The sequence below is a fragment of the Arabidopsis thaliana genome, chromosome 5 (assembly GCF_000001735.4).
Source record: "Arabidopsis thaliana chromosome 5, partial sequence".
Classification (NCBI taxonomy): Eukaryota; Viridiplantae; Streptophyta; class Magnoliopsida; order Brassicales; family Brassicaceae; genus Arabidopsis; species Arabidopsis thaliana.
The window spans coordinates 6,779,705-6,805,433 of NC_003076.8; the positions used below are offsets into that span (position 1 = coordinate 6,779,705).

Here is a 25,729-nt window from a genome sequence, read left to right on the forward strand (position 1 = left end):
AAATTGATTTAATTTAAAATAACTCAGAGTAGGCGCCGACAGTTGCGCATCACTAAAGTAACCAATTGCAAAGTCTACACGTGTGTGGATTATAGTCTGACACGTGTGAGGACGAGACTCTTCTGAATCATCGTTGCTCATTTCTCACTCTGTGTGGGAGCCTAAACAATGGGGAGACGAAACCAGAGATGCTTGCTCTCTTCCTCTCTTCTTCTTCGTATCCAACTCTCTCTTTCCTCTCCAGATCAGTAACTCTAAACTTAGCCAGAACAACAACACTCTCAGCTCTCACAATGTCGATGAACCTAAAGACTCATGCCTTCGCAGGCAATCCCTTGAAGTCGAAAACTCCGAAATCTACCGATCCATTCTCACCCACCTCCGCTTTCGAATCTCTGAAAACCCTAATTCCAGTAATCCCTAATCACTCAACACCTTCCCCTGATTTTAAAGTCCTTCCCTTTAGCAAGGGTCGTCCACTGGTGTTCTCAAGCGGTGGAGATGCTAATACGACGCCGATTTGGCATCTGGGTTGGGTCAGCTTGGCTGATTGTAAGGTTTTGTTAGCAAGTTGTGGGGTTGATCTGAATGAGGACTCACTCGTGTATTTAGGACCCAAGTTGGAAGAAGATTTGGTGTATTGGGCTGTTGATTTGGCAGAGGATGGTTTCGTTTCTGAATTGGGAGGTAGGAAGTTGTGTTTTGTTGAGCTTCGAACCCTAATGGTAGCTGCTGATTGGGCGGATCAACGTGCTATGGATGAGTTGGCTATTGCCGGCAATGTATGTGAGCTTTTTCCAGATGCATTTCATTTCAATCATGCTTAAAAATTGTGTTTTTTTAATGATATGGTTTGCGGAAGTTGAGCTAAACGAACTCATCTATGGTAATAGAGTCGTATCCATGGCTGAAAGTTCTTTGAATGCTATTATTATTAGAGCTTATTTGCTGAAACTGCTGCATTTCAAAACTTTGGGATAGTTTCTCGCTTTTCTCCCACAATATTGATAATACCATTGTATTGGTGCTTATATACCTAATGACAGGCCAGGGCGTTACTTGAATGGCACAACGTGTCACAATTTTGTGGATCATGTGGAAGTAAAACTTTTCCAAAGGAAGCAGGAAGGAGAAAACAATGCTCAGACGAAACATGCAGAAAGAGGGTCTATCCCCGTGTTGATCCGGTATATTGGAGCTTCTTACATTTTGTAGATTTCACTAAGAGTATGGCCATTGTGGACCTTCTGGCTGATTGGTCATCCGTCTATTACAGGTGGTTATAATGTTAGTTATTGATCGAGAAAATGATCGCGCACTTTTAAGCAGGCAATCTAGATATGTACCGAGAATGTGGAGTTGTTTAGCTGGATTTATTGAGGTATGAAAACCTCACTGCGAAATCATCTCAACTCGATATTTAATAATAACTTTCTCTTTGTCATTTTTTCATCCAACTCCCCTGGATAGGCCATTCCACTTATTTTACTCTTGCATGGAGATTTGTATGTATAATCTATGCTGCTTTTGCTAGCCAGGGGAAAGCTTAGAAGAGGCTGTGAGGCGGGAAACATGGGAAGAGACAGGCATTGAAGTAGGAGATGTTGTATACCACAGCTCTCAGCCTTGGCCTGGTAATTGAATAGTTAAGAAATTAATATGATTTTTGGTTTGGGTTTCTTCTGCCTCACATTTATATATCTATCTATGTTTATTAGCTTACGAAGTTTATATTTAGCTAATGTACAATGCATGCATTCATGACTGTTATAATTCCTTTACCACGTAGTCCTCATAAAATACTGCTATTGATGAGCAATTTAGTAATAGAGCAGAATGAAAAGGAGAATTTCCTTATGAGCAAATTTGCATCTCGTAGCAAAGTATTCTTTAATGTATAGATTTGAAACTTATTCAATTTAACCTTATTATTATGTCTTCCGATAGCTGTCCTGTCACATTCTGTTTTTATGTTTTTCCATGTGTAGAGCTTAGTATGCCTCTACAGTGGTTGCCACTGCTTTATTCTAGGTAGTTAGGACTCTTGATTTTAATGCCAAAAGTTCTTTCAAATTGTTTTCGAAATGCAAGTTTAACATAAACGAGAATATGGGTTTCTGAAATTGTAGTGGGACCAAGTAGCATGCCATGCCAATTGATGCTCGGTTTCTTTGCTTTCGCCAAGACGCTCGACATAAACGTAGACAAAGAAGAGTTAGAAGGTATAATATATGTTCTCAAACAACTCTTTGGAGTGCCAGAGTTTTGTTTTAAGTCCATCACATTCTTAACATGTTTGTGTGTTATTGTTGTTGCGCAGATGCTCAATGGCACAGTAGAGAAGAGGTGAAGAAAGCATTGGCGGTTGCAGAATACAGGAAGGCTCAAAGAACAGCAGCTGCAAAGGTAGAGCAGATCTGTAAAGGTGTGGAGAGAAGCCAGAGTCTATCAACTGATTTCAATCTTGAAAGCGGTGAGCTTGCTCCTATGTTTATCCCGGGGCCATTTGCCATCGCGCACCACCTGATCTCAGCATGGGTAAATCAGGCTCCTGACGATGTTCACTCAAAACAACAAGCGGGTGTCTCTCTCTCAAGTTTGTAGCTAGAAAGATGAACTTAGATGCTTAGAAACCAAACGTTTGCTATGGCTTCTATGCTTATTTTGAATTGCTGAGTCCTAAGTGTGTGGACTTCGCTCGAAGTTATTTCTTTGCAACGACGATTTAGATCAATAAAAATTAATCAAAGATTGACCTCAATAAATTTGAGTTTTATAGTTCGTTTTTCTTTAGTGGCTGTGTTCTTCTAAATCAGATGTTTACTGCTTCTTCCTAATGTTCTTGTTGTAAAACAAAAAAAAAAAGTTAACAAATGAGAATTCCACTGTTCTTAGAGTACACATCTCCATAGCGTAGCATTCACTCTCCTTCCCCAGATTCTAAAACCCCCTCCCTAGTCCTCCTCCAAACCATTTTGTTCTTTCTCAGAGATCTAAACCATCATGGCTACTTCCTTCTTCCGGCGACTCGCTAGGTCAGCTCCGATTACATTCCCTGTCGCATTTGGATCTCAAAGCAAATCTGGTTCTGGCGCTTTCCGGTTCTCCACCGGTGCAATCGCGGCACTTTCCGGTGGATTCTCCTATTACTACTTGACATCCGGCAACAATCTGGTGAATTTTTCTATCTAATGTCTTTGATTTCTATGTAATAGTTGATCACTTCGAATTCCGTTTAATTTTTCGTCGAGCTGGTTTTTGATCCCTTTCTCTTGCATTTTGTCCAATGTGTGTGTTTGTTGTATTTTCATATTCAATCAGACGAGTTTATACGATCAATACAAAGTATGTAGATCTTCATTTTCGTTTGTACTTTATGATCTCAGGTTTATCTGGATCAAGCTAAGGAAGAGACAGGACCAAAAACCGGTGCGTATTCTCTAACTACGCTTTTCCTTATTTTGTTACGAAAGCTTTGAAACGTTTTTGCTACTAGCCTGCTTTATGATCAGATTATGATTGTTTATTGTATTGTGCTGTGTGATGTCAGCTCTAAACCCTGATAAATGGCTCGAGTTCAAGCTTCAAGACACTGCTAGAGTTAGCCACAACACTCAGTTGTTCAGGTTTTCACTTAACTTACTAATACTTTGATTGAAACATACACACACATTGGCTTTGGACTCTCATGAACACTTTTCGAATTTCCATAATTGAATGTCATTTTGGTCAAAGTACAAGTGATCTAGTTTGTTTAACCCGCTAAGCTTAAAAATCTTCTTAGTAATGGGCATTCTTGCTGTTGATATGGTTAGAGTCCGCAGTTTAAGCAACTATAGATTTTTTTCCCACAATACTTCTGTATTTAAGTCCATTTCTTGAATGATAGTTATATATCGGTCATAACGATAATCTTTGGGTTTCTTATTTTGGCATTTCCTTGAAATCCAGGTTCTCATTTGACCCCTCAGCTGAGTTGGGTCTACATGTTGCTTCTTGTCTCCTGACAAGGTATGCTGTGGTCACATTCGTTCAACTTTACAGTAAAAGAAATTTATTTTGGACGACTTGTGTAAAATTTCTCAACTAAACTAAATTCGTAAATCTGACCTTTCCATTTTCTTTGTACAGGGCTCCTTTAGGCTATAATGCTGAAGGGAAAACGAAATATGTCATTAGACCGTAAGTTCCGCTAAAAAACTTTTTACCAGCTAAAGCTTTGCATTGTATTTCATGTCTGGACAACCATTGCTAGCCTATCTGTCGCATTTTTTTCACTTTTGTTCTGTTAGCTTATCTGTAACTTTGCATTTTTAGTTTACGCATTGTGCCATTGTCTGCAACTTAAAGTTGAAGGCTGATAGCTGTCATTAAGAAAATAAATAGATAGCTTGGAAAAGATGCAGATTTTATGCAGCCATATCTCTAAGAATAGGTTACTTGATTCTAAATTTGAGCTGCTGAAGTTACCACTTTTGTGCTATCTGCCTTCTAATTTCTAAATATCAACCCACTTTTTCAGTATACAAACTTATCTTGCAAATAAATCTTCCAGATCATTATTTTTCTTGCTTTCTACGATAAAGCTCTTTAATACTTGTACTTATGTACGTGAGGCTTCTTTTGACCTTATTTATCTTATATTTGTGAATTATCTCAGTTACACTCCTATATCAGATCCAGAGGCTAAGGGCTATTTTGATTTACTGATTAAGGTATGAGTGTCCTGTTAATATACATGTGCTTCTCTCTACTTCTACTGCTATTTTCGAGAAACAACTAGATATATTATGATTGCATTTATTTCCTCGACTTGTTTTGAATTTGTTGTGATGTAGTTCATTGCTTTTTGCAGGTATATCCTGACGGAAAAATGAGTCAGCATTTTGCCAGCTTAAAACCGGGGGATGTGTTGGAAGTAAAAGGGTATAGTTTTTTTTTACTATTGTTAGTCTTTTATCTACAGTTGGTGATAGCTCTTTATTTCATATGGTGTTTAACATTATCTTTTCGTATAGACCCGTTGAAAAGTTCAAATACTCGCCGAATATGAAGAAACATATTGGCATGGTATACCCTTATTCCCTTGTTACAACCAACTTTACTGAAGGGTTCTTGCATAGAATCTGTTTTGTTATATGGAAGTAGAACTTTGAAGATACGAACTGCACTAGTACAGTTGTTTTTTTCTCATCTCAGCGTATGGAAGTATTTCACCTGCTCATTTACTGACATGCAAGTCCATATAAATTCAATTTTTATGTGGTTTCATTTCTACTTTCCTGTTTAGTAGTATGATTTACTGACTTGTAGTTATTTTTTGTATTATGCTGACAAGTCAATGTAATGAAATATAAATTCTCACCTTTTTGTGTTGGCTATCCCTTTTTTTAAATACTTGAAGATTGCCGGTGGAAGTGGGATTACTCCAATGCTTCAGGTGATTGATGCCATTGTGAAGAATCCTGAGGACAACACGCAGGTGACCAATTTGTTATTGACTTATTTTTCATACGAATTTTCGAAGTACTTCCTATTCTAGCGCTGGTTTGTTTACCAAGATCTTGAAAGTGTTATCATCCTCTACAATTCATTTCTAAATCAGCTGAAATTTTCATAAAAAAATAGTCTTAACCATGGAAATTTACGATTTCTCTGTGTGCACAGATATCATTGCTTTATGCCAATGTGTCACCAGATGATATACTCCTGAAGCAGAAGCTTGATGTACTTCAGGCTAACCACCCAAATTTGAAGGTAGATTTCTCTTGGATTTGTCAATTGATTAGTTTGCTAGCTGGTTACTATTAGCATACACACTTTTCTTAAAAAGATTTTGATGTTCAAAATCTACAGATATTCTATACTGTTGACAACCCTACTAAAAACTGGAAAGGAGGAGTAGGTTACATTTCAAAGGATATGGCTCTGAAAGGCTTACCTCTTCCTACCGACGATACTCTTATCCTTGTAAGTTACCTTACTATCTTCAGAACCATAATGGAACACTGTATTCTGAGAGTATGACAACAAGGATGTAAAAAAAAGCGTTACGGATTTGATCTACTGACGAACAAGTTATGGATTGAATCAAACATACATGGTTAACAAAAATGCGGCATGCTTCACTATGAATTCAGGTATGCGGTCCTCCTGGGATGATGGAGCATATATCTGGAGGCAAAGCTCCAGACTGGTCACAAGGAGAGGTTTGTACCAATCCCTTAACATCGTTTTTTTCTTGGCAATTTAATAACTTAAATCCTAAAAGTTATCTAAACCTTTGTGTTGAAACTATCTATACCCATATCGGATATCTCTGATAGCTAGTGGTTTAAATGCAATTAGCAACACACACGTAAACAACGTTGAGCTGAAAGAGGGCATAGTAAATGTATTCAGGGAAAGGCTATGAGATGGCTCATAGCTTAGTCTTTGTTATTAGGAAAAAATTGATAAGTTGATGGCACAAAAAGTTGAAAAATGTCTTGCAGTCTGTCGGTTTCGAGTCACTGTAATTAGTTGGAGAGAACCACTCAATCAATAGCAAGATGCAGAGAAGTTCATATCTAATATCTCGTTGGTTTTTTTTACTGCAGGTCAAGGGGATTCTCAAGGAACTCGGATACACAGAGGAAATGGTGTTCAAATTCTGAGTGGACTAGAGAATCAGAATACGATCTCAAGGAGGTTTCCTTTCATGTAATAAAATGGCCCCAAGCAAACATTAATTGATGCAGAGTGAGCTTGACAATCGAGCTACCGAGCTTTGAAAATAAACAAAGCAAAACGGATCAGTTAGTCATTTGTCTCTGCAGGTAATAGCGGAACTTGATTTTGATGGTAAATTTCTATGCAACCAAGATATTGAATATGGTTCGAAAGATGATAATTGTGCGTTTAAAATTCGCGTCTGTGTTTTGGACTCATCTCTTGTGCTTGAAGAAAGATCCAATTAGCATTTTTTGGACCAATCTCAAGCAGCAAATTTTTTTAACTTGGCTTTGACCTCTCTTGTTCAACAGTTGTTAATTTGGCTCTGATTTGACTAACCTGCAAATCAATCTACTCTTCTTATTAGACACCGTCCCAAATCATTCTCTGCGTCTTAAATAAAGAAATTTACTCGCTAACGTCCATTAGTTGCGGTGAGAGCAATTGCAGAAATCCAACTTGCACGTTGAACGATTTGAACTGTTGAACTCGTTAGATGATACTACTATGGAAATTACAAAGCAGGTGGACGAGGACAAGTATTGCAATATGGTAAAGGATTGCAGGAGTTGGGACAGATTTTCATGTTTGAACCCCTTTTTTGTGTGAACACGAATGTGGAATGACGACTGGTCCCAAATTTTATTACAAGCGGTTACTTATGAAAACAAAGGATATAATGTTAGTGAATGATCCAACAAGTAAAGCAACCATAGCTTGGGGACACAATACAAAACACGTTTCGAAAGAAAATCAAATGGATGGATTCAGTAATTCCCACGAACAAATTCTGAAGCAGCGTTGAAGAAACCTTTCCTCATTTTGGTTTACTGAGATGGTTTCTCCTCTTCTTTCTTGGAGGATAAATACCTGTCATTTAAGCACATTTGTGGAATTTCACGAGTGAGCAACGAAAACAGGTTAAAGCTAGACTTAAGAAGCAATTGCATAAATAGTGTACATAGGATTCAGAAACCTGGTTTTATCTGTTAAGCTTTTTAATTCAAAACAGTAATCTAAAAGCGAACTTGTTTCCAAAGGCTAGTGATTCATTTTACGGTGCATTTGTTCACGTACTGTATATAATCTACACTCGGACATATGACTCTCTGAGATAGAGAACTTTACCCCTGGGCTCTAGCCCAACGTGAGAGCTGATAGAGTTGTACAGTCTCGTTTGATGCATGGCACGCAAGTAGCAAATAGTTACGTGGTTGCACCATCCAGGCAAACCTCATGAACAATGCAGAGTAAACGCACATAGCTGTACAAAGAAATTCAAAAGATGACGTGAGAGGCTTAGCTAATAATGTTGCATATAAGAGCAGTCTCTTTTATCATACCTGACGACATGTTTCCAGAAATCATTTCAGGGGGCTTTTGCATATCCACCAAACCCTATAGTGAAATCAATTCGAAAACTATAATGAATCACCCAAAAAGATGGATAGAATAAAAAAAGACATGGAAAGAGAAAACATACAGCAGCAACAAAACCCCAATTAGCGATAGGCCCCCAGAAATGAGTTGTTTTTGGGCCAATGGGACTGTTCAAGAATGCTTGGAACCTTGATGTAGCCATTTCTACTGAAATCAAGAATTGTGAAAGCTGATTATCACAAAACCATCATTTCGAGTTCAGGATATGAGAAAGCTAGATAAGACTAATGATTTCAATAATACAGTTTTTTTGTGAATGTCAACTACTAAGTGTGATAAGTAAATTGGTCAACACAGATTCTGTCTAAACTTCGAAAAAAGAGCCCATAGAGATGAAATAAAGCACATACAGGATTTGATTGGAGAATCAAAACACACTTTTACTTAACATAAAGCCAAATCCATCATATCAAAAAATCTTATATCACAAGCACATTAAGAAACCCAGAGCCGGTTGTGAGGCAATTGCACAGAGCCCTCGAATTTTACGAATTCTCGACAAAACCACTCCATAAAGTTACATAAACATCACAATTCGTTTCGATTCCCAATCTTAAATCTTTTATGGCCATATGATGACGACATAGAAACCGAAGAATTAGGTTAGAATCAATCTTGTTATTTGATTCTTCCTAAGACTATCTACTTTGAGATCGACACTAACCTGATGGGATTCGAAAGCCCGATTGGTCTGAGAGGAAAATCGAAGAAGCTTGTCCCCAAATGAAACGAGTTGGTGAGGGAATATTAAGACAGAGCGACGAAGAACAACACAAGTCAAAAGCTAAATGGGTTTGGGCTTCGTTTACTTTTTTGCCAAATGAAAATATATTAATTAATGGATATGGTCGGTTCGGTTAGCCAAACCGGAGATATAAAATCCTAGGAAAATGTCACTCACAAAATGTACTAGTAATCACTAATCAGCTTTAGAATTAAATACAAGCTGAGATAAACAAAATAAAAGCACTAAAGCAATTTTCAAGAAGCGAAAAACTTATTTTAAGACGTGCATGAAAAGTCAATCTTCGAGAGTTGATTTCATTTTCATCGGTTTTGAACAATGTTTGTGGAAGACACCAACGTTTCATAATGCTCCATCATATATACATGTCATTCATAGTCATACTAACGCTTTTAGTTCTGCATTGAATTCGTCTCTAACTTTTACTTCCTATGAAGAACATCAAAAGATATCATTACCCGTCAAAGAACCATTACACCAGTCACCACGTCCATGATACTCCATTGTCAGTGGTAGAGGAAGGTTCTTTCGAGGTGAAAAGTAAACACTTGATTTGCATACCTACCAATACGGAGGAATTTTACTCATTGTGTGTGATACTGATACAATATTGGAAGGTTTCCGATCCACTCTAGCTATAAGAAAGATCCTTTTCATTACTCTTTTTTCAAATGAAACAAGAATATATATTATACATCAAGAACGGGTTCTCTGGAAATGGTTGCCGCTACAACATATCATATAGTTTGAGAATATCGAAGCCACCAGAAAACATTTAGGTACTGATGGGATTGACGATATTTAGTCTCTTAGACCAACTCCAGTAGTTTCTTAGTAAAAACTCATACAATTAAAAAAAATAAAAATATTGAAAAGTTAAGAAACAGATGAGAGAGAATCTCTAAAATTCCTAATATTATGATCGTTTCTATTACTTATATACCTTGTTTTTTTGGTTTTTTAGATGTAAAAATAAAATATTAATACTTTTTGTTTTTTTAGAAACTACATAAATTTGATACGCTGGAGTTGCTCTTAGACCATCTTTATGGGTGAATCTAAGTCCAGATTTAAAGCCCAATAGATCCGAAAAATAAATCGAAAATGATAGTAAACAATGGATCCGAGTCCATTTTTGGATTTTTAGCCCACCTTTGGATCCGAGTACGTGTCAATTTTTCATTGATCAAACGTTCTGTATTACACAAAAATAATCCCTACTTTTTATCCTATATTCCTATTTTTGGTTATCCTATATTCCTATTTTTGATAAACAATCTCATTTTACCAAATATTGTTAGTTTAAAACTTTAAACTACAGATATGAAACCATAATAAGAAAATAATTATGAAAAGAAAAAGTAAACAAATTAAAAAGAAAACTTCCAACTTAACAATTAAAACCAAAATAAAAAGAAAACTTCCAAAAAGGAAAACAAGTAATAACAAGAAGAAAAAAACATAGTTTCCCATAATCAATTAATATGCTTGTTTTACGTTTTCTTCCTTGACAAAATTCACAATTCCATTGAAAGAGAGAAGAGAAAAGATGGCGTTGCAGAGATCAACAGCGTCGTTTAGGAGACAAGGATCGTCAGGACTCATCTGGAACGACAGGTTCTTGAGCGGAGAAATTCGCAACGACGAAAGACAAGAAGACCGGTGCAACGATCATCGTGACGGATCAATGGCTGCTACGACTGCAACAGTGAAACGTAGCGCATCAGACGGAGGATGTGGCCATGGTGGAAGATTGGGGGAGCTATCTCCAGCGTTGGATCCACCTTCACCTAAAATATCTGCCGTTGGTTGTGGCTTTTGTTCTTTGTTTTCGTCTAATGGGAAAAGAAGAAGCAGAGGCAGGAGAAGATCAAGCGGTGGAAGTACTTAATTTATCTTTAAACGGTAATTAATGAACATAATTTAAACGATTATGAGATCATATTTAGGATTTGATTATGTTCTTCTCTCTTTATGTAAAAATTTCGAAATCTTGATGGATAAAGCCTAGGAATGGCTTTTGGTTTCAAGAGAAGGCTTATTTATAGATTGATCCTTACGAAAATGTGTTTGTTTGTTTGTTTTCATCGATTTATCAATCAAGTAAGGAGTCTTCTAAGAATCTGTTTTGGAATTAGTCATGATGCTAGAGACCAAAATAGTTTGAATGGTATTTCTGAATGTAAGAAGCTTACGTCAAGGATACAATAGTTGGTAAATTCTAATGTATCTGAATTTCTAGCATTCTTGTTTTGTTGAATTCACTTCACAAAACAAAAATCTAGAAAGAGGAAAATTTGACGAGAACTTCTCTTTGTAAACCTGCCCGTGGTGGTGATATTGGTTCTTAAGACCAAGGATAGAACTCACTACATACCCGGTTTTGATACCACCGTGAATATTGTGCATGGACGACGTGGTTACTTAGGTTTCTGCCCGAACGCTTTATTTGTGGTGGATTTACGGAAAACTCTTTACTAACGATGAAGATCATATTCCGATCCCGATGCTACATTTATAAAAATAAATTAACCTCTTACCCCTCAACTCCTAGCTACGTTGTTTTTCTTTTCAACGATATGAAACTTTTGGTGTTATGTAAGACTCAATAGGACCTCTCATACAACGAGTAGAAAGTCGAAATAAAGTACAAAGGCTTGTTTATGCTATCGCTCTAGGATTTTTTCCCCAATCACTAGTGGTGTCCTTATGAGCTACTTCATGCGGAAATGAATGATTCACCAACCTTTCGCCTACTATGATATGCTCACATTCGAATCTTTAATAAAAATCATTTGATTTCTTCCATCTTTGAGGAAACAGATTTAATTGTTTTTCCAACTTATGATTATATATATTTAAAAACATAGTAATAATGAATTTACAGTAAGCCTTTTGATTACCATTGGTATAAGTTGTTACAACCTAAAGAAGAAAATCAATGGGGAGAAGCAGGACGAACTTTGGTTTTGAAGAGGAGAACGTAGAGTTTGTCCATTGAGAAATAAATAAAACAACCTGTCGAATGTGTCACAAACGACCCGAAACTTGATCCCACTATGCAATGCCATGCTGGTCCATACCCTTTGTCAAACTCCTGCATAAAAAAATTTCATATCTCACTTACATCAAAATAGATAAACATTTTCTATTGAAAATTTGATCCTTTTTACAACAAAAGATCTTATAGTCAATAATCCTTAACGTGAAGTTTGAGAGAGAGAGAGAGACAAAAGAGGAATCCAAAAAAATAAGTGTAAGAAAAGGGATAAGGGTGGAAGAGGACCACATGGCTCTGTTGGGTCATTCCCCCTTTGATGCCCTTCTCAATATTAGCTGGACCATTTCCCCATCACTCTGTTTTATTATTTAATTCTAGTAATCACTCTTCCATCCATTTTTTTTGAGATCCAAAACTTATATAATTCAATATTCTGCAGCCCATATAACACCGGTCATTTGTTTGATATTGACATCAAATATCATGAAAAAAGCAATTGGTTAAGACTTAAGAGAGATGATGTGTCATTTTCCTATCATACTTTGTAGTCATGTGAAAACTTTTAATGACTTAGCGACAATTAGTAATTTAGATGTTTTAGGTATTAGAAATGAGTTTCTGCCTAGTTGTTCGTTTATATGTGGCTTGAACGAAAAAACCAATACAAGCTATCTTTGTCTCATCAATTTGTATGCCCATTCCATTTATTTAATCTTCTCCAATAATTTAAAATTCACAAACAAACTTTATAGGTATTCTAAAACTGTAAATTGTTGCGCCAAAAACACAAAACAACTTCAAACACTCAATATTTTTTTTCTTTGTCAACAACTTAAATATAACTAAAACGGTTCAAATACTCAAACCAATATTTCAAAAGAAAATATATACATATATTTACAAAGAAAAATCGGATAAATCATAAACTGAACTAGACTATTATGATTGGTTAAATGCAAATTTTGGTTTACAAACCTATTTAAAGATATCATCTAAAATAACAAAAACCATATTTTAGTGACACTGTAAGTTTTGGTATTATCAATTTTCTTTTTGTCTTTTTCTTCATGAAAATCAGCCTCTTGTGATATAAAAACTATTCATGCATATGTAAACAAATGATTTAAATAGGAGAAAAGGACAAAAAGAAAAGCAGAAAGGAAGAAAAAAAGGGTTACCTTCTTGAGATTGAAAGCCATGTGCTTCGAACTAAACTTCTCCAAACTATCTAAAGTCATTCTCGCACACCTAAACGCATGTGCCTGCATAAACCCCGGCATGTCCGCAGCTAGTATCCTCACCGTCAACATCTCCGCCGCTGCCTCTATCCTCGCCGCCGTATCCCTCTCCACGTGAGACACCGATTTTCTCCCCTCCTCCGCCGCGCCACCGCCTTTCTTTCTTTCATTATTTCTACTACAAGTAGTCTCTAACTCGAATATATCCCTCATCACATGGTTTTGATGACTTTTATTCGACTGGACGATTGGTTTTTCTTCTACTTCTTGTTGAGATATTGATGGTGTACTGATCGGGATCTTTGGTTTGGATTTAGGGTTTATGAGTGAGTGTTTCGACGAAGTGATTGAGAATTTGTAGAAGTTCATGAGACTTTTCTTCTTCGACTTTTTGGGTCTCTCTTCATTCATTGTTTTTGTTATTTTTTCGTAATAATATTTGTGGAAACTCTTTAGTGGCTCATATGCGTTATTTATACGGAAGAGTCAGAGACAGAAATGAGTCCGCTCTCTATTATTATTAATTCTGTCGAGTTTGCAATTGAATATATAGCACAATGTAATTTTATTCATCAATATAACATAATTATTTTATAATCCAATGGATTGCATCCTATGCGTACCATTTCTAACATTTTCTTATGATTTTTTATTTGTTGGTTTGCAGAAGGATAATAATTGAAATCGGAACTAGCTAGGATTGTACAAAATATTAACTAATCTACCGTCACATGTGCATAATTTGCCTAGCAACATCTAAGAAAAGGTTATTATATATTAGTTTTAGTTTTGGACAATAATTGTTTTGATAAAACACAAACTTCAAACATAAAAACAGCAATAATCCTTAATCAGAATCAATGAGGCAGTACCTCCCAATGAGACAGTACCTCCCAATTGGAGCTAGTTAAAGTGGCAATGCCGCGCCGACTTAAGGGCTATCGGCTAGAAAAAACTCATGAGTATGAGATGATCGAGAATCTAAGTGGTGTGATACAAGATCAACACTAATAACAAACCACTACGTTATATTGCAAGTCATGGTCAAATTCGTCGTAATTTAATAACTGAGTAATAGCCATTTAATATACCCCAAAATTAATTAACTCGGCCGTACCAAGACCAAGACAATAATAAGAGTGGAACAAATCAAATAATGTGGTTTAGAAAGTGAATACGGTGATTTATAGAATCAAACCATGTGGCTTGTTCTAAGTCAAGTGAAATTAGCCTCTTATTTCTTGTCAACAAGTGTAATCAATATATATCTTGGAGATGTTTGTTTAATAAGTTAAATATTGTTTTGTTGAAACAACACTTACTGTTCTCAAACACTGTTTCCGGGTCCCCAAATCTGATATTTTATTAGTCGTTAACCTTATCGATTTATGCTCATCAAATCAGGACCCGGTCATATATGGACCCTCTTGGCTCGTGAACTTCCAACCAAGTTTAGTAGGGGTCTTATAAGACAATTTGAATTAACAAAGAATTTTTGTGCATTTGTTTGGTTTATATATGGTGGGGTTTTTAAAATCTATATCAATCTTGATAGTATTTATGGTAGTGCACAACAAAACATAATTGAATTCCAATATAATTTAAAATTATGTATTAGCTACAGATTTTTTATGGTTGAGGGGTAAAATCCGTAGTGAACTCGAATTTAGTCACATATGACCACCGGTTAACTATGTGGTTATAGCATAGGTCAATGGTTTCAAAAATGCAACGTAAAGTAGTCACCGTGAAAATTTGTGGGTATGACAAAAGATTTGTCACGAATACGTTAGTTTTCTCACTAAAAAGTGGTGGCCAAAAAGTTATTTCTGAAGCACTTGCATACTTGTGGCTAAATACTACTCTTTGGCCATTTTAGCTAAGTAAATAAGTAATCACTATATAGCCACAATAGGTTGGTCATGTTTATGTTTTTTCTTAACCGTTGGGATTCCAAAGGTTTCCTACATCCAAAAAACTAATCGTATGAGGCTTTGGATCTGGATACACGTTCGAAAATATTTCAAATTTAAAGCACGGGTAGGTGGCCAAAATGACTCGAACCCAAAATTCTCCCAGTTGGGAGTGGTTAATATTAGTGGCTACATAGAAAACACATGGCTACAAATATTTAGTGGTTACTTGCTACTACCTTAGTTACTAATAATGTATAACGAAATGTTAAAATAATTAATTAAGTATACAGATTTATTTGCAAGAAGACATGTGTCGTTTCAAACAACCATAACTCTCCTTTATCGCATAACTTAAGATCATGATTTTTTTTGTTCCATTATAAACTTGACTCAAAGATATTTGATTCACTTAACTTGAAAAAGTTTGATAAAGCTAAAAACCTAATTATCCTTTCAAGTTGTGGAGAGACTAAAAACGACAAATTTCATGTGATTCTTGCTACAAAAGTGTTACCTAAACCGTAACAGAAAAATAAAGATCGCAATTTAATGGGACTACTAGTGATGTTTATCTGTTTTTAACTTTTTATCATAGAAGAAAGAAAGCAAAACGACGTCGTTTCGTTAAAATCTGCTTTGAAAACGGTTCAGTTGCCAGACTCTCTCAAAACGCTTCAGTCTCCAAGGAACCTAAAAAAGCTTCCTTTTTGGGACGAAGTTTCTTAGAGAATTTGTGATTCCGATTCTTAGGGTTTTCACCAAGCGTTCCTTCGCGACGAGCTCTCAATTTTTGAGGTTATTGATTTCTTCTTCTGATCGAATTTTCCGTATCTGCTAGTGAATTCTTCTTTCTCAGCTCAGGGTTTCTCAATTCTCCGTTCTCGATCTCTTGATACGATCGATCTTTCGAATTGAATCCATTTGTCAATTTTTCGTTGCAGTCTCGTTGGCGGCGCAATCATCATAGACTTTGGGGGATCGCTTGTAATGAGACGAATTTCAAAGTTTGGTATCTTTTACTTGCCTGAATTGACCAATTCGACTTTTATATAGAGACGTCTATTAGGGTTTTGTGTTGCTAAGGAGGTGGGATTATTGTGTACTAGAGGGTTCTTTTAGCTTCTAGGAACATGTCTGGTGGAACTCCAGTTGGTGGTGGTGGGTACATTAGGCAAAGACATAGCCAAGGTTATGCTTCTGGTGGTGATGATCTTGAGGATGATGCTTGCTCTAGGCCACAGCCTTTTTCTTTAGAGAATCCTAGAAGTAAAACCTGGGTTGAGATTTTGGAGAATGTGCTTTGGATTGCATCTGCTGTCTTCATTGTCTATTTTGGAGACAGGCACTCTAATATGATACATATTCTCTTACGTGATGCTCGGATCAAAAGGTAACATATTTCTTGATGGGCTCTTTTCACTTTGCTCTTTTTTGGATTATTGCTTGTGTTATATATGGCTAAAAAGAAAACATATGTGGCTCACTTTAAACTTGAAGATGGCCCTAGAGGTTTGAAGTCAATATTCTTGGTTATGATGGTTTATTGTCAAAAATGGTGTGGGAAAATGTAGCTTCTCTTGTCATGGTTTGGTGTAGTTTACTGAGATTTCAACATTGTTTGGGATGATGGTTCTTGCTGAAAACCAAAATAAACATAATGCATTCATTGGCCTTGTTTCCAGGATGCCTTTGTATTTCGGGATGTTGGGAATAGCTGTGAACATTATAATCATAATCTACGAAAGCATGTTATCTTGGAGCATGAGAAGGTTTGATGAGAAATGGGAACTGTGGAGTATCTCTGCTCTGCCTTTCATCACCCTACTCGGCATCATTTCATTTGGCCTGTAAGTAAATCACATTTTCTAGTCAATCAGGAACTACGCGAGTCTCATAATAGTTATGTGTGACAAAATTTGCAAAATGCAGGCTCTCCTTTGCTCTGTGGCCTATATGGGGCTTCTTGACTCTCCCCCTTCTGGTATGATCTCAGTCCATAATAAACTCGTCCTTGTAGACAATCTCATCTGGTTATGAATATATTGGTTTTTTTTTTTTTTTGATGATATGCAGTTCACATTGTTCATGGCATGCCTTGTTGTGTTCCCACATCTCATGATCATCAAATTCAGGCCTCAAAACGACGAACTCCGCATAGATTGATCTGTAGAGAATGGAGATAGTGTTATTGGGAACGTTGAAACCCTTTTGTTATTCAGAAGTCAATAAATCTGAAAGTGAAGGGGGAATTTGTTGGTTTGTGGTATATAGATAGATGAACTCATTGATCAATAGGGATCTTTTTTTCTCTTTACTGTTTTTGGTCTCTGAGATTGGTTCATGTCTTGTTTCGTTTCTGAGTTCAGTGAAGTGAAAAATATTCTCATTCAGTCTCCTTCAAACTCTAGTTTTCGACGAATTCAATCTGTAGGGTAAAACATTTGTAGTAGAGAAGGCTCATAAGCTATAAGACTACAACAAGCCTACAAAGCCACAATTTTACTAAGAGACAGGAATCTAAAGAATGCAAAGGGTAAGAGTAAAAAATTCTATGGATCAGAAAACAAATTAGTCATGCTAACCTTCATTTTATTTAAAGTTTTTTATTTTTGTCATTAAAATCCAAAAAACAAAAGCAAATGCTACCAATACAACAGACTACAAAATGTAGGAGAAATTTGGTGAAAGCATTATTGTGGTGGGATAAGGGAGAGGAAGAGAGAGCGATGGGACACGTAACGAGGCTATTGATAAACCCTTCGTCTTCCTCGCCACTTCTCCACCTCCGTTGTTGCCACCGGACTCTTGACCCTAACTCTGTCTTCTCTCTTCGAACCTCAATCACCAAAAGCAAGGGACGATTCTCTTGTCTTTTCTCCGGCGGCAACCAGAGAGAGGTTAGTTTTCTTACTTACTTCCCTTGATTCTTCGAAAGGACAAATCTTGTAGAATCTGCTGAACCCAATCAGAGCGTACATAACATGGGGTCGAATTGTCTGACTCTTTTTGAATGGTCTTACTCAATTAATTATGCTTGTTACTGATAAGGTTCTGAACAAGTTTAGCAGCTCAACTCTTAGCTATATGTCTACTGTATCTAGTCTAGGACTGGGTGTAGCAGATTAGATCCGCTGTGAGTTAGATTCGAGAGTAGGAGTTTCATAAGTTTGTGTTGATTGGCCATTTGGCTGAGAGTTTCAAGTTCCTCTTTAATCAACTCTCTCTGGTTTGGTGAATTCGTATGAGAATAGCAGTTGGTTAGCAATAACTTCATTCCAGGAAGTACAAAAACCCACACTTTCTATCTCTCTGAATGAAAAGTTTTATGACAGAGCGACAAAACTAAAGAGAGACAGATAAGAGGTAGCTTCATGATTTGGTGGCTAATACTCTGCCGTTCGATTTCCTTGATTGTGCAGGAGCAAGCTCGTAAATCATTGGAAAGCGCTCTTGGTGGGAAGAAGAATGAGTTTGAGAAGTGGGACAAAGAGATCAAGAAAAGAGAAGAATCCGGTGGCGGAAATGGTGGTAAAGGTGGAGGAGGAGGAGGTTGGTTTGGAGGTGGTGGTTGGTTTAGTGGCGACCATTTCTGGAAAGAGGCACAACAGATTGCCTTTACCCTCTTAGCAATACTTGCCGTGGTATGCTTTAAGTAAATGTATTTGGTCTTTCATGAATAAGACTTTTTGTTGTTGATGGTTTTGAATTGTTTAATGGTTGCTGCAGTATATGGTGGTTGCGAAAGGTGAAGTCATGGCTGCATTTGTGTTAAACCCGTTGTTGTATGCGTTGCGAGGAACACGGGAAGGTTTGTCTTCTCTAAGCTCCAAACTCATGGGAAGAGAAGCTTCCAAAGTGAGTGGTGACAACTCAGAGGAGATGTGGAAGAAGGAAGGTTCCACTGCTAAAGAGAGCGTTGTCCGGAAATGGGGAAGTGACTGAAACACAATTCTTAAAGCTGACTCAAGAAGAATGACTTTGGGTGTTTTTGTAACATCAAGATGAGATAATATGCAATCGACCTTTTCAGTTTTGTAATGGAGGATAGGTATTTTCTGTGAACAAGAAAGAGTGACTCTGTTTGTAACTTCCATCATCCATTTTTTTAACATCAAGAGGAGAGCAAATATGTCTCATAGATAAATGCTTGTCCACAAATAATGAGCAAGCTTAATGTTGTAGCCTGTAGGTTTGTGTCTATACAGCTTTTCTGTCGTCGCAATCTTAAAATTATAAAGTAGATGGAACCTCTACATACGTCTTATGGTAACATTTGGCCAAGCTCTAGCTAATCCAGACTGAAATCTTCAAGCCATATGATAACTTCGTTCCTCTGCAAATGCAAGACAATCACAAAGAACAGATGAGAGCCACGAATCAGACGAAAATGATAGAACCTGCGACTGAAGACAATGATCAAACCATCATTTGGGTATGTCATGATGATAATAATTAAAAGAAATAAGACTAATAGATGGTTTCTAACTAGACATCAAATATTGCTAAAGCTTGGAATCATACCATTATGAAGTTCCATGTTCGTCCTGGATCGTTGTAACGAGCAAGCATACAACCTTTCTTAGCTCTCAGACCATCTTTACTCAGACTGCTCCTCAGTTCATTCTCTTTTGCTTGGACAACATCCTCTGTCGGTTTACCACTGAATTTCACTGCTGCAGCAAAACCGCCTTCCAACTTCTTCAAATTTACCTTTTCTTCATTAGGCATTGGTAAGCTAGAGGAAAAAGGAAAGCAAAACCATTCTCATCACACAATGATTCTCATTAACCATATCTGATGTCAACTAAAAAACTATCCATGATAAGGCTTTACCTGCTAAGATCTTTTCCTGATGGAATAACAATTTGTACAGAGACATCAGAAGAGAGTTGAGTATCTGTTGTTTGAGTAAACACTGGAGTTGTCATTGGTATTTTCTCCATGGTCGAGTTCTTTCCAAATATGTAGCTTCATAGGTAAAAAAGCTAGCATGTGTTACATTTATCAAAATAAAACAAGATGCCAGAAGAATTTATGGACACTCACAGAAACTTAGACTTAACCCTCACCCAGCAACATTGTTGAAACCTGAAGAACCAGAAAGCTTGTCACCAATTGTCTCCACCACAATGAAGGGCTCATAGTTTCTAACCTGCCAAACAATCAAATCCAACTTAAGGCAAGCAACCACATTTGCATAGTTGGTTCCATTAAGCCAATACATGAAGATATGTGACCTCATAGTTTGCTGTTCTTTTCAGTATTTGATACTTTGGAGTTTCCAAGTCTGGCGTTTTATATATCCGTAACTGCAAAAAAAGGTAGTACTTGTAAGATATGATTAACCATTTCTAAGGGGGCTCAATTCATGCCAAATGCCAAGAAAGCAACCTGCTTAAAAACATCAACAAGACCTTCAAGAGAAAAGTAGTCATTGTTCTTGATAGAATCCCACAAGTCCTGCACAACATCTACTTGTAATAAGTAGACCATACCACAATAGATTTTGGAAGAAGGACATGGCAACCATACATACCAGATGACTACAAAATTTGTTAGTTTCAGGATTAACTTCCATGATTGATAATCCAGTGAAGACAAGTTCTGGTTTCCATGGTAAAGGTATGAACTTCATCACCATTGTCCATCTCGTAGTGATCTCATATGGACCTGTCTATATATCAGCTGCATCAGTGAACTTAAAAAAAACTAGAATTAAAGAAATCAAATGATAAACAAAAGTTAGCAAAGACCTGTTTAGCCCAGTGAAGCTGAAACTGAGGAGTGAAGATATTCTTGAGGAAAGCAATGTTGAAGAGATAGCCAGAGATGGTGTCGTGCTTAGTGATTGGGTCTCTGAACTTCACGCGCTCATCGTACGCCGTTTTATCGATTCCTTGGTCGTCGAAAAGGTGAGGAAGATCCTCGTACAAGAATCCGACGAGCTCTTCCATGTTCACTGTCGACGGTGCTGAAGCCACTTCCTTGCCCACCTCAAGACTCAAAATTGGCCGTAGACGAGTGGTTACGTTGCGTCTCGGAACAGGGAGGAAACGGGTGGTTACATGCCGCCGGCAGTCACTTCCGACGGCGGTGAGTATTGGCCGGTAAAGCTGCTGATTAACGGTAGCCATTGATCGTTGATAAAAAAGTTTTCTGCTCTATTTTATTTCTTGTGGTTGTTCGCTTTCATTTAACAATCGGTTCTTTTTTGGTACTGTCGGTTCGGTTTGGTTCTGGTTTTATTTACGAACCAAACTAAATTTGTTTCGGTTAAAATTCAGATTTTTTTTTCACTCTTTAGGCTTTTTTCATTATGGAACTTTGACTTAACGAGGCCCATTCCATTTGGGCTACTGGAGGGAACTTAACTCCAACAATGGATTACTTTGCTTGCATACATTAATTACATACGTACCCAGAAATGAGACAGAGACACGAAAGTTTCGATTATACGGCAAAGTAAATATTGTTTTAGTTTATCCGTCAAAGATTGTAAAGAATACGACGACCATGTCATAAGGATTTGGACTTTGGTTGTTTGACTAATAAACTGATAGTCTTCTTAATAAATATAAATTGACAAGTTGTAAAATCAGCAGAATTTGCTGCATATAGACAATGTCAAATGGACCGGTGGTTTATCCTAAATGTCAAAATCAGAAGCTAATAATGAGCAAATGTGAATGAATTAAGACGCGAATCGGGAAAATTCAATAAATTGTCCATTGGGGGGTGCTTTAAAGAAAGATTGAAAGATGCCGAGGTTTATACCCTTTTCCTATCAAGAATATTCCATGGAATCCAACTACTTTTGACCCATTTGCGTATTTGTTAAATCTTTTCAGAAAATCAAAAGTGGGTAAATTGTCAAACTAGTTGTAGTATTGAACTACTATTTATTGATCATGCCATCATCATGGAGAGACAGATATGATCATGAAGACCAAACGTCCACGTATTTATGTCATGACGACAATCTGAGCTGGATTTGAGGATATCTGTAACTGTAAATACTATATCCAATATTCATTTTTTTTACTTTGCAATTCGTTTTTGATTAAATCTAAAAATGCAAAAAAAATAAAAAATCACTACTACATAGTGTATCTGCATGTATAAATAGACATATATTTTTAAAAAGATGATTTAATACATACTGTACATAGTTATGAAGATATCATGAACATATATAGACAATACCAAATAAGGAAATCTAATATCGTAAAATATTTAAATATCAGATGAATACAGTACAAACTCTAAAGAAAATGAATCAAGATATTAGTACGATACCCATACGAATTTAGAAAAAAATGAATCAGATAAATGGATATAAAATCTGTAATATTATTTTTCTTTTTTTGGACAGCAAATCTGTAATAATAAGTATTGGATAAATAAATTGGCATGTGAGTTGTGATTGATATTTATGAACTGACATAGGCATGTGTTATAATCTCACCCACAGATAACCACGAAAAAGTAATAAATAAGAAAGGAATAAAAGGAAGATATTCTCCCGAAAGAAAGACAGAGAAAAAAGGATATTCTAATTAGAAACCTTAAGAATATTCTTTTTAATCCCTTTTATATCTCTAAACCTCTTCCCCCTCTCTTTCTTCTTCATTCATCATTCTCACTTAAGTTTCCCAGAAAATAAAAGAGCTATGAAGTTTGGTAAGAGTCTCAGCAATCAGATCGAGCAAACTCTTCCTGAATGGCAAGACAAGTTCTTGTCTTACAAAGAACTCAAAAAACGACTCAAACTCATCGGTTCCAAAACCGCCGATCGTCCCGTTAAACGACTCCGTTTAGATGAGTTTTCCGTCGGAATATCGAAAGAAGAGATCAATTTCATCCAATTGTTAGAAGACGAGTTGGAGAAATTCAACAATTTCTTCGTTGAGAAGGAAGAAGAATATATCATCAGACTAAAGGTAATATAAACAACATTTCGAATCCGATTCCTAAAAATGATCATCTCTTTTTCTAATGTGTCTCTGTCTGTACAAAAACAGGAATTTAGAGATAGAATTGCGAAAGCTAAGGATTCAATGGAGAAGATGATAAAAATCAGGAAGGAGATTGTTGATTTCCATGGAGAAATGGTTCTTCTTGAGAATTACAGTGCTCTTAATTACACTGGTAATTTAATTTAATTGCCTCATTAAGACTTAATCTTATTATTAGTAGTAGAACAAAACGTTGATGAATGGTTTGTTGAAACAACAGGATTGGTTAAGATACTGAAGAAGTATGACAAAAGAACTGGTGATCTCATGCGTTTACCTTTCATCCAGAAAGTTCTTCAGCAACCTTTTTACACTACTGACTTATTGTTCAAGCTTGTCAAGGAATCTGAGGCAATGCTTGATCAGATCTTCCCTGCTAACGAAACTGAGTCTGAGATTATCCAAGCAGAGTTATCAGAGCATAAGTTCATGGAGAGTCTTCATATGAAGAGCACAATCGCTGCCTTGCGGGTTTTGAAGGAGATCAGGAGTGGAAGTTCTACTGTTAGTGTGTTTTCATTGCCGCCTCTACAGTTAAATGGCTTAGATGAGACATGGAAGAAGATTCCATTGTTGGAGCAAGAAGCCAAATAGAGAGTGAGACAGAGGCACACTCGCTCTATTCCACTTTTTTATACAATAGAAGAAGCTAACAGATTAAACAAGACATTATCATCAATGTACACAAAAAGGCAGAAGAAACTATAGGATCATGTTTCTGGATATCATCTTTGGTCGGTCATAAGTCCTTAGGTTACACAAAACTGCAATGTAACTTTGTTTCTGTGTTGGGTGTGTTGTAGTTGATGTAATATATACCACTTCAGATTAATTATTGATTTCTTCTTTTCCAAAGTCATATGCTAGATATTTCAAGTTCTCTACTACTACATATACAAGTTCATAATCCTCTTCAAGAAGAAATGATGACTGCAAATGATACTAGTGACTCGATCTCAATTCAAGGTAAGACTTTGCATAATGCAACAGACCAATTGATTTCGTATTCAATCTCAATTCAAGTCCTTCAATTTTTATTTCAATTTTTTTGTTCGTTTTGTGATAGATATCAAAACAAGTTCTTATAAATAACACAATGATTCGCTACAAACCAAAACCAGAAACCAACACAAATTCTTAAGAAACCAAGTTGCAGAAAAGTGAATTACGTTACAAACTTGAAGAGAAGATAGTAGAATAATGGACGGTTTTTGATTTGGTAGTTGCCTAAACAAAACTTCAGTCAAAGCCTTCCCATTCGCGGAGACCCATCATACCGAGCAATCAATTCAGAGAATGCCTTAGATCAGAAGCTTCTCAATAGCATCCTGAAGAAATGTAAAAAAAGAGTTAATGATTAACCAATTCTGTGGAATCAATGATGGTTCAAGGTTATAAAGAGAGTACACAAGTGAGGGCTAAGTTACCTTGAGATGTTGAATCTGTGATTTCAATTGACTAGCTTCGTTAGATGTGACTGAACAAGCGATAACAGGTCTAGTCACACCACAGGCTCTTCCCAAGGCTTGCTTTGAAGGCACAAAGACATAAGGAACATTCTACAAAACATTCACAAAGAAAGTAAGAATATAGAAAACTAGTATATAAGAACAACAAAGCATTACAGAATCAAAAACATACAAGCTAAACAAAATCATAAAAGACAATCATAAAGCTGTCATTTTAAACTCCAACAAGTATGAAATCAGAGTTTAGTTAACAAAATGATATACAAAACTTGGCTGAACATTGGCACAAACTAATCAAACTATATCCTCAGCAAGTAAACTTAATTCTCTTCTATGAACTAAGGAAACAAATATCTCATTTGCTAAATAAACTGGTGTATAATAAAAGAGAAACCCAGAGAAAGAAGAAGTCAAACCTTATCCTCAGCAAGTAGGGGAAGATGAAGAAGAATCTCTAGAGGCTCAGCATCTGCAGCCATGACAACAAACTCGGAGATTCCACGATTAAGAGTCTTCGTAGCTGAAATGAACAAATTTAAATAAATCAGGAACAACTTCACAAACATTAAACTCAATAAATAAGAGAGACAAACACACATGAGTAACAAGCGGATACCTTCATTAGCACCCTTCTTGAGCTGCTTGTAGTTAGTAGCTTGTTGAACGAGGTCAAGAATTGTTATCGATAACTGAGAATCTGCAAGCGGATACGCTTTAGGGTTGACGACTTCTCCGGTCTGCAAGAAGAAACGAAAACAAAAACAAATTAAAACCCAAATCAGACAATCAAAGAGTAAGATTCCTTCGAAAACACTGCAAGATAATACCGAAAAGAAGAAAGAGGAAGAGAGAAGTACCATTTTCAGCTGCGATGTCTAGGGTTTCAGAGAGGATTAGGGTTTTAGAGGCTACGACTTTCTCAGCTTGAATATTCTGAATGATAACTTAGGCTTACGCTGTTACTTATATGCTTGTCGATTTTATACATCTTTTTAATGGGCCTGGGTGATGATATACTTCGGCCCATGTGAACTAACCTTAACCGACAGAACTAGTTTTGACTTTGGGAGTTTGGTTTTTTAGTTTCTTCTTTTGTCGGCGAAATTTTGATTAAAGCCCAAAAGGGTAACCATGACTTCACCTTTGTTCTTTTTGCTCGCATAAAACTGATCGATTATCCAAATTGACTGA

General features: G+C 36.5%; 10 protein-coding genes across 19 annotated transcripts; 6 read left to right on the forward strand and 4 right to left on the reverse strand.

Moving 5' to 3' along the window:
* Positions 1 to 136: 136 nt before the first annotated feature.
* NUDX19 (nudix hydrolase homolog 19) lies at positions 137 to 2,797 on the forward strand. Its single transcript, NM_122014.4, has 6 exons — positions 137 to 782; positions 1,047 to 1,187; positions 1,277 to 1,381; positions 1,535 to 1,634; positions 2,130 to 2,222; positions 2,321 to 2,797. Exons 1-6 carry the CDS (start codon positions 189 to 191, stop codon positions 2,602 to 2,604), a joined length of 1,317 nt encoding a protein of 438 aa, NP_197507.1. The 5' UTR covers positions 137 to 188; the 3' UTR covers positions 2,605 to 2,797.
* Positions 2,798 to 2,806: 9 nt separating this feature from the next.
* On the forward strand, positions 2,807 to 7,143 carry AT5G20080 (FAD/NAD(P)-binding oxidoreductase). Its single transcript, NM_122015.5, has 13 exons — positions 2,807 to 3,174; positions 3,387 to 3,429; positions 3,551 to 3,626; positions 3,952 to 4,011; positions 4,132 to 4,182; positions 4,661 to 4,715; positions 4,856 to 4,926; positions 5,019 to 5,070; positions 5,405 to 5,482; positions 5,668 to 5,757; positions 5,857 to 5,970; positions 6,141 to 6,209; positions 6,600 to 7,143. Exons 1-13 carry the CDS (start codon positions 3,004 to 3,006, stop codon positions 6,654 to 6,656), a joined length of 987 nt encoding a protein of 328 aa, NP_568391.1. The 5' UTR covers positions 2,807 to 3,003; the 3' UTR covers positions 6,657 to 7,143.
* On the reverse strand, positions 7,130 to 8,976 carry AT5G20090 (Uncharacterized protein family (UPF0041)). 4 transcript variants are annotated; one of them, NM_122016.3, is made up of 5 exons: positions 8,819 to 8,976; positions 8,198 to 8,301; positions 8,058 to 8,112; positions 7,843 to 7,978; positions 7,130 to 7,584 (listed from the first exon to the last, which is right to left on the reverse strand). In NM_122016.3, the coding sequence occupies exons 2-5, from the start codon at positions 8,294 to 8,296 to the stop codon at positions 7,542 to 7,544; spliced, it is 333 nt and encodes a 110-aa protein (NP_197509.1). In that variant the 5' UTR covers positions 8,297 to 8,301; positions 8,819 to 8,976; the 3' UTR covers positions 7,130 to 7,541. The 4 variants fall into 4 exon arrangements, with proteins under 4 accessions (NP_197509.1, NP_001330067.1, NP_001078606.1 ...); NM_001343637.1 differs by lacking the exon at positions 8,819 to 8,976 and adding an exon at positions 8,505 to 8,779 and having other exon boundaries at positions 7,196 to 7,584; NM_001085137.1 differs by having other exon boundaries at positions 7,305 to 7,584; positions 8,198 to 8,298; positions 8,819 to 8,933.
* Positions 8,977 to 10,230: 1,254 nt separating this feature from the next.
* AT5G20100 (plant/protein) lies at positions 10,231 to 11,137 on the forward strand. The gene has a single exon (NM_122017.3). The coding sequence runs from the start codon at positions 10,449 to 10,451 to the stop codon at positions 10,788 to 10,790; it is 342 nt and encodes a 113-aa protein (NP_197510.1). The 5' UTR covers positions 10,231 to 10,448; the 3' UTR covers positions 10,791 to 11,137.
* Positions 11,138 to 11,655: 518 nt separating this feature from the next.
* AT5G20110 (Dynein light chain type 1 family protein) lies at positions 11,656 to 13,715 on the reverse strand. Of its 2 annotated transcripts, none has more exons than NM_122018.3 (2): positions 13,079 to 13,715; positions 11,656 to 11,996 (listed from the first exon to the last, which is right to left on the reverse strand). In NM_122018.3, the coding sequence occupies exons 1-2, from the start codon at positions 13,547 to 13,549 to the stop codon at positions 11,838 to 11,840; spliced, it is 630 nt and encodes a 209-aa protein (NP_197511.1). In that variant the 5' UTR covers positions 13,550 to 13,715; the 3' UTR covers positions 11,656 to 11,837. The 2 variants fall into 2 exon arrangements, with proteins under 2 accessions (NP_197511.1, NP_001332728.1); NM_001343638.1 differs by having other exon boundaries at positions 11,656 to 12,333.
* Positions 13,716 to 15,609: 1,894 nt separating this feature from the next.
* On the forward strand, positions 15,610 to 17,545 carry AT5G20120 (testis- and ovary-specific PAZ domain protein). Of its 2 annotated transcripts, NM_122019.4 has the most exons (5): positions 15,610 to 15,849; positions 15,996 to 16,444; positions 16,737 to 16,901; positions 16,984 to 17,035; positions 17,128 to 17,545. In NM_122019.4, exons 2-5 carry the CDS (start codon positions 16,185 to 16,187, stop codon positions 17,215 to 17,217), a joined length of 567 nt encoding a protein of 188 aa, NP_197512.1. In that variant the 5' UTR covers positions 15,610 to 15,849; positions 15,996 to 16,184; the 3' UTR covers positions 17,218 to 17,545. The 2 variants fall into 2 exon arrangements, with proteins under 2 accessions (NP_197512.1, NP_001331187.1); NM_001343639.1 differs by having other exon boundaries at positions 15,662 to 16,444; positions 17,128 to 17,540.
* A 111-nt stretch (positions 17,546 to 17,656) lies between these two features.
* AT5G20130 (sulfate adenylyltransferase subunit) lies at positions 17,657 to 19,195 on the forward strand (the record flags this gene model as incomplete). Of its 2 annotated transcripts, none has more annotated exons than NM_001343640.1 (3): positions 17,657 to 17,951; positions 18,474 to 18,695; positions 18,781 to 18,996. In NM_001343640.1, the coding sequence occupies exons 1-3, from the start codon at positions 17,694 to 17,696 to the stop codon at positions 18,994 to 18,996; spliced, it is 696 nt and encodes a 231-aa protein (NP_001332651.1). In that variant the 5' UTR covers positions 17,657 to 17,693. The 2 variants fall into 2 exon arrangements, with proteins under 2 accessions (NP_001332651.1, NP_568392.1); NM_122020.4 differs by having other exon boundaries at positions 17,736 to 17,951; positions 18,781 to 19,195.
* On the reverse strand, positions 19,128 to 21,273 carry HBP5 (SOUL heme-binding family protein). Of its 2 annotated transcripts, none has more exons than NM_122021.3 (8): positions 20,808 to 21,199; positions 20,591 to 20,728; positions 20,446 to 20,514; positions 20,292 to 20,363; positions 20,124 to 20,206; positions 19,888 to 20,022; positions 19,576 to 19,789; positions 19,128 to 19,387 (listed from the first exon to the last, which is right to left on the reverse strand). In NM_122021.3, exons 1-8 carry the CDS (start codon positions 21,186 to 21,188, stop codon positions 19,343 to 19,345), a joined length of 1,137 nt encoding a protein of 378 aa, NP_197514.2. In that variant the 5' UTR covers positions 21,189 to 21,199; the 3' UTR covers positions 19,128 to 19,342. The 2 variants fall into 2 exon arrangements, with proteins under 2 accessions (NP_197514.2, NP_001190345.1); NM_001203416.1 differs by having other exon boundaries at positions 19,219 to 19,457; positions 20,808 to 21,273.
* A 1,304-nt stretch (positions 21,274 to 22,577) lies between these two features.
* Positions 22,578 to 23,951, forward strand: SPX1 (SPX domain-containing protein 1). Its single transcript, NM_122022.3, has 3 exons — positions 22,578 to 22,994; positions 23,076 to 23,202; positions 23,290 to 23,951. Exons 1-3 carry the CDS (start codon positions 22,725 to 22,727, stop codon positions 23,661 to 23,663), a joined length of 771 nt encoding a protein of 256 aa, NP_197515.1. The 5' UTR covers positions 22,578 to 22,724; the 3' UTR covers positions 23,664 to 23,951.
* Positions 23,952 to 23,989: 38 nt separating this feature from the next.
* AT5G20160 (Ribosomal protein L7Ae/L30e/S12e/Gadd45 family protein) lies at positions 23,990 to 25,522 on the reverse strand. 3 transcript variants are annotated; one of them, NM_122023.4, is made up of 5 exons: positions 25,396 to 25,522; positions 25,155 to 25,275; positions 24,955 to 25,058; positions 24,497 to 24,628; positions 23,990 to 24,397 (listed from the first exon to the last, which is right to left on the reverse strand). In NM_122023.4, the coding sequence occupies exons 1-5, from the start codon at positions 25,396 to 25,398 to the stop codon at positions 24,371 to 24,373; spliced, it is 387 nt and encodes a 128-aa protein (NP_197516.1). In that variant the 5' UTR covers positions 25,399 to 25,522; the 3' UTR covers positions 23,990 to 24,370. The 3 variants fall into 3 exon arrangements, with proteins under 3 accessions (NP_197516.1, NP_850856.1, NP_001154723.1); NM_180525.2 differs by having other exon boundaries at positions 24,078 to 24,397; positions 24,955 to 25,275; positions 25,396 to 25,491; NM_001161251.2 differs by lacking the exon at positions 23,990 to 24,397 and having other exon boundaries at positions 24,607 to 25,275; positions 25,396 to 25,497.
* Between the last annotated feature and the right edge of the window lie 207 nt (positions 25,523 to 25,729).